The 6,000-nt window shown below is 47.6% G+C and overlaps 1 protein-coding gene across 1 annotated transcript in view; it reads right to left on the bottom strand.

Moving 5' to 3' along the window:
- The window catches only part of LOC146080535 (N-acetyllactosaminide beta-1,6-N-acetylglucosaminyl-transferase-like), a 79,795-nt gene extending 74,163 nt beyond the window's left edge, over window positions 1–5,632 (bottom strand). Inside the window, exon 1 of the mRNA XM_083187940.1 lies at window positions 4,432–5,632. Within this exon, the coding sequence (XP_083044066.1) occupies window positions 4,432–5,347 (916 nt within the window). The 5' untranslated portion in view covers window positions 5,348–5,632. The remainder of the gene's footprint in view (window positions 1–4,431) is intronic.
- Window positions 5,633–6,000: the final 368 nt, after the last annotated feature.

Below are 6,000 nucleotides of genomic sequence, written 5' to 3' on the forward strand. Positions count from 1 at the left end.
AGTAGGTTGACCACTTATGGTAAACAGTGACTAGGTTGACACCTTGAAATGGTCAACGTGCCCAAGGTCAACATTGACAAAAGGTCGACACAGGGTTATGTTCGACATATACATGGTCGACATGATCCACTCCGTTCACAGATATATCGATGGTCCGTCGAGATATCAGCTGTTCAAGTTGTATATATCGGCCAATGTGTATGCACCTTTATCACAGAGTTTGGGAGGGTGTGGTATGAGGGCCCAAGAGTCGGCATTCCGATGGTGGGTATACCGACATCGGAATCCCAACTGCTGGTACTCTGACAAGGGGGCAAGTGTATTGATGCCCCATGCGGGCTCGGTGCACTCACCATACTGCGGGCTCGGTGTCTCTCTGCCACAGGTTCTATTCTCCTTTTATGGAGGTTGTGGTCCCCTACGAGGGTGAATAACCCCTGTAAGTTGGGATCCCGACCGTCGGGCATTTAACAGTTGGGATACCAATGTAAGTATACTGACCTTTGGAATGCCGACTGTCGGGAGGTCATCCGGTACCCGTTTGAGAAACGCTAATATATGGTAACTGTATGGCACGCAACAGCAGGCTTTTCTAAATTCCATCCTCCAAAGCATCCTAGTAGTCTAGGTTTTAAGAATAATGATGCTTGTGGTATAATCAAACTGACTTACTGTCGGTACAGATGGAGCCGGGCTCCCTCTTGCTGGCGATCCGCCAGCAGCAAGGCTCTCCATCTGACTGAGATACGCGTGTCGGAAGCTCAGTCGGAAGGGGACGCGCACGCATCTCGTGTGCGCGCGTCCCCTTTCGCAGATCAGATCGCGGCTGGCGGGCGATGGCGGCTGGCGATTCTGCCGCCATCCACTGCAAAGACCAGGCCGGCTCCATCTTTACTTGATGTCTCAACTGTTAGGGCGGCTTGAGGACTGGCATGCCCCTTTATTAAACTTGATAAAGTGGAAGGAGATACAGTGCCAGCCAATCAGCTCCTAACTGTGATGTTACAGGCTGGGTTTGAATAATGACATTTATCGGCTGATTGGCTGCTGCGTTATCACCTTCTATCACTTCACCAGGCTTAATACATCTGCCCCTGAATTTGAAAACCACAGGGTTGAGTAAGCTGCTCAGATGCTGAGATTAACAGTGAACCTTTCGGATGTGTCCCGCTACAGCATGCTGTAGTGGGATCACCATACGTATACATCGCAACTGTGCTCCATCTAAAGGGAATGGCATATGGCCGCAACCATCTTCTTAACTTGTAAGGTATGCGTAGCAAGAGCAAATCCTCGCTGTATCGCACACTGTATGCCAACATAAAGGGTCACATCTGTACAATGACCGGTATCTAAGCTTTATAATGCTTAATTCAGACCAGACCAACCTGTGGCTCCCTAACTGTTGTGAAACTATAAGTTCCAGCAATTTTGCTATTAGGGAATGCTAAATTGTGCAACTGTATGTACCCGTACATACTGTTTTGTTGACATTTCATCTGTGTCTTCAAGATAAATGTTTACATGGTTAATGTCACCATGTCCATTCTACAGTTATGTCATATTCTTATATCAATATTATGAATGTCAACAAAATATACCAAAACCATATAAGAAATATATGATACTTAAAGTAAGGTGACAGCTTCAGGTTCTTGCACTAGTAAAGGGGGCTGGAGTGAGTTCTACAGTATATCACAGAAATATCCTGCAAAAGGCTACAGTAACTACTGGTGCAAATCGCAGTCCCCATTATTATCAATGAGAACTATGAGCTGATCTTCCTATCCCACTTCTGCAGCCTCCTGTGCACATGTGCAGTGTCTGATTACTAGAAGTAGGCTTGCATAAATGTGAAAGTCTATTTCAAAAGGCCTGGGGAAGTAGTAACTTGTAGGGATAGCAGGTATCGATACCACTGACCATGAATGCTACACTAAAGGCCCATACACAGTGGGCAAATGTTAACTGAAAGCAGCTCAGTTTTGCTGTTTGAGCTTCTTTAAGCTCAAAAGCCGCTGAGTTTGTACGGCCCAATTATAAGAGGTGAGCGATGATGCGCACTCCCACATCATCGCTGGCTGCTCATCTGCTGGTATGACCAGCAGATGAGCAATGGGGTGAACAGCTTTCCATAGTGTCCTGCTATGCAAAGCTGCCCACCCCCGAGAAAATTGCTTGGACTGGTGAAAATCACTCAGTGTAGGTCCCCCAGTTACGGTGATGCGTGGTCCCATGCATCGCCATCGCTGGGCTAGATTTATACTGCATGCATTATAAATCTAGTCATCGCCAGCGCTATATTGCACAGCACACATCGTTGGTGTATCACGCGTGCCAGTAATGTGTGCTAAGTGATCTATGCTACACTACATTGCTCAGCACGGATGATTTGTTGCCCCATGTGTATGCCACATAATTGGGCATGGTAGGCATTAACTGAAAAGTGTTATAGGCGGAAATAAGAAGTGGTCAGATCAAAGAAGTGCTATGGGATGGTATGGCAGATGTGTAGACAGATTTAGTCGCACAGTTAAAAGTTAACCTTTGATAGGCACCTGGTTAAGCAGAAAAACAAGTGATTTCATACATTTCCCTATGTTGGCTGAACCAGGGCCAGATTAAGGTCTGTGGGGGCCCTGGTCAACAAAATTGTGGTGCCCCCCCACTCCCCCAGGGAGGCAGGTGTACCTGGGCCCCCCCCTCTGAGGAAGGTGGTACCTGGGCAGCGGGGATGCAGGCAGCGGGGTCCCTGTGGTGGATGGGAAGTCAGCGGCGTGGTCCCTGCGGTGGACGGGCAGTCAGCAGCGGAGTCCTTGCGGCAGATGGTAACTAGTAGCGTTACCCCGTTGCTGACTTACCATCTGCTGCAGGGACCCCACCGCTGACTGCAGTGCCCACCTACGCTGCCTGACTCTGCTGCCTGCCACCCACCCACCACCACTGCAGCAGTGCCGACGTGGGGGCCCCTGATGTGTGGGGGTGACCTCCCCTGTTGCCCCGCGCTTAATCCGGCACTGGGCTGGACCATGACACATACTTAAGTGACGTACTGTATAGCTAAGTACTGACTATCCCCTCACTTCAGAATTCCCTAGACTTGGGGCAGCATCACCCTAGTTGGACATAGGGTAAAGAAGTGGTTCCTAAACTGTGCCTACACATTTGACGATATTGTTCACAATATCGTACAAAAAGCCCTTTGAGAATAATATTGCAACCAATATCGTCAAGTGTGTCTGGGCCTTTAGGTTGGTGGTCCAAGATTAAATCAATGGTCATTCCATGGTAACAAACGGTAAATTTTTGATTAAACAGATCATGTGAAATATATTTTTTTGAGCATGTGTATTGATTATTTTGTGCAAAGTACATGTTGTTTGTGTGGTACATGATATGGTTTAATTTTGATGCAAAGCTTGTCATGAAAACAGGTGACACAATCATGTGCCTGACATCTCATCCAATCGGATGGGCAGTCCAGTGCGCAACTAATCAGATGTCAGACCTGCCTGCACTTCCTACCTCCGACCCAGACCCCCTCCAGGTGGTGGGGAACGGGGTCGCATGCGATAAATCACCGCATTTAACGTATCACACGCAGTCCTGCCACCCAGGAAGGTCCTGGATCGGATTGCCATACACTGCTGCGACTTCTTCCAGTAGTGTATGGCCACCTATACATATAAACATAATGTAACATAAATAACATTTAGTAAATCCACTATACAGCAGGCACATAAGTGTTATTCTATAGTTATAGAAAGTTTTACTAATACCCCATCACACCAGAAAATGCAGGGGCTTACACAGGAATATGGTCTCTGGATCATGCAGGGACATTCCCGGTTTGGCCCCTTTAACACCAGCCTAGTCTCTGCATTTTCTGTTGTGAGGGGGAAGGTGGCGGGGTGAGTGGGATGATGCTGGTGGGGCTGCCAGGGGATTGGCTGAGGGTGGAACTATACCCTTTTAGTCACCCGACGGCTTCCCCCAGCGGCGGGAGAGCGTTCTTCCCCCGGCGCCGCGCTCACCACTAGCAGCTACAGGCTGGTCCCCCCTGATCAAAACTCGCCACCCTCACAGTCCTGACCTGAACCGGCACTCGCACCACCCCCACATGGACGGGATCTCCCCAGGTCCGGCACCCTGGCTGCCACCGTCTCCTGACTCCACAGAACGACTGGTGTAGAAGCCGGTTTGGCCAGCCAGTAACCCAGGCTTTCATACCAGCCAGTAATCCAGGAAGCAACTGAAATCCTGGCAAATTTACCCGGGAATTTACCCCTGGAACCTTTCACACCAGCGCTAGTCGCGGGTTGTTCAATTTTGGCTGGTGTGAAATGGGTACAACACTGTTGCTCACCTGTATCTAGCTCAGTGATGGCCTATAACCTAGATAGTTCTCATGCGGTAAGCAATATTACATACCTGCTATTCTGTTCAGTGTCACCCAGTAATGTTCATCTGGGCTGTAAGTGTCCTTAGACCATTTCAGTAGGTCCACAGCTCTCTGGTCATTCAGAACAAATGCTGTAAATTCTCTTGTAAGTGCAACGTATGCTGACCCAAAGTAGATGGTGATATTATGAGGAGGGGGCGGCTTTAATACATTGGTCCTTAGCACATTGGAATGGACTATATCCTCACGATGAACATATTTGGTCCGGGGGATGGCATGATCTGGAGGCAACACGCCAGGTGTGATGTTTTTCCCTTTAAAGTTTTTCAAATGCTGTATAATTTCCTTGTTTGTCTTTAATGGAAAATCCTGTCCGCAAGTATTGATCACATATTTCCACTGTACCTCTGACTCCAGGAGATCTCTCATGCAGTGCAGATCAGCCTGGAGCCTGGATATTCCAGCATACACAACAGGCTCCATTTTTGAGGCAAGAAAAGCATTAGGAAAACAGTTTATTAAATCATCTACTGCCTGCAAGTAACCAGCGCTCGCCTTCTCGTCCACATGGATACAGTATACATTCTGTGGCATGTAGATCGCTCTAAACAGCCTCTCAAATGTGTCAAATTCCTTGTGCACTGCCATCATGTAAGCTAGAGGGAACTCAGCCTCTTCCTCTGAGAGTGGAGCGGTGATGTAGTGATTCTGCTGTAAATACTCCTGACAGTTAGATCTGCGGAAGGAGCCGGGCTGCACTGCTTCATAGGAAGATTTTCTCCCGTTTAGAAAGGCATCACATGCTTCCAGCAGCAGGATCCTCTCCTCCGTGGCGTTATACCTATGGAAAGCTTTCCACTTGATCAGGCTGCTGTTGTAGTATAACAGCAGAAGCGTTACACTTAGTATAGGGATATGAAACAAACAACGCATCCAAGTATTCATTATTAAATAAAGCAAAACAAAACATTGACAAATATTATACTTCCATTCAGATGCTTGTTTCAGCTACTGCACGGTCCCAGGCTCCTGAGATGTGCATGGTGTCCTCTCTGTGCAGATACAGCGGTTACAGCCCCGGCTGCAGCCTTTCTGGTAATGTGTCATCTCAGTGTTGTGTTGCTGCACCAGCATCAGGCAGCAGCTTCGTTCTGGGATCTCTCGCTGCTTTCTGTTACATATTATAAATCTGAGTGCTGCTGCATGAGCCTGTGACGACCTTCTCTTCACTTTATAATTTGCATATGACCCATTGAGTTCCAGTGATTGGTTAAAGCCCCAGCAACCAGCATGTCATAACTGTTTGTACTCTGTGCTTTCTCACTGCTTTCCATTCATTTTACAAGCCAACCGCACAGGCTTATCTTATTAGGCAATACATTAGCAACAGATTATGAACAGACATCACTAAATGGGGTGTGGATCAAAGGGGTGACAGTGCCTAGGTCGACAGTCAATAGGTTGACCCCAAAAGGTCGACAGGCACAAGGTCAATCTGGGCAAAAGGTTGACATGGAAATGGTTGACATTGAGAAAAGGTTTACACCATCAAGTCAACAGGAAAAAAGATAGACATGTGAAAAGGCAGACATGAATAC

Source organism: Crinia signifera, chromosome 5 (genome assembly GCF_055691185.1).
Source record: "Crinia signifera chromosome 5, ASM5569118v1, whole genome shotgun sequence".
NCBI classification, from domain to species: Eukaryota; Metazoa; Chordata; class Amphibia; order Anura; family Myobatrachidae; genus Crinia; species Crinia signifera.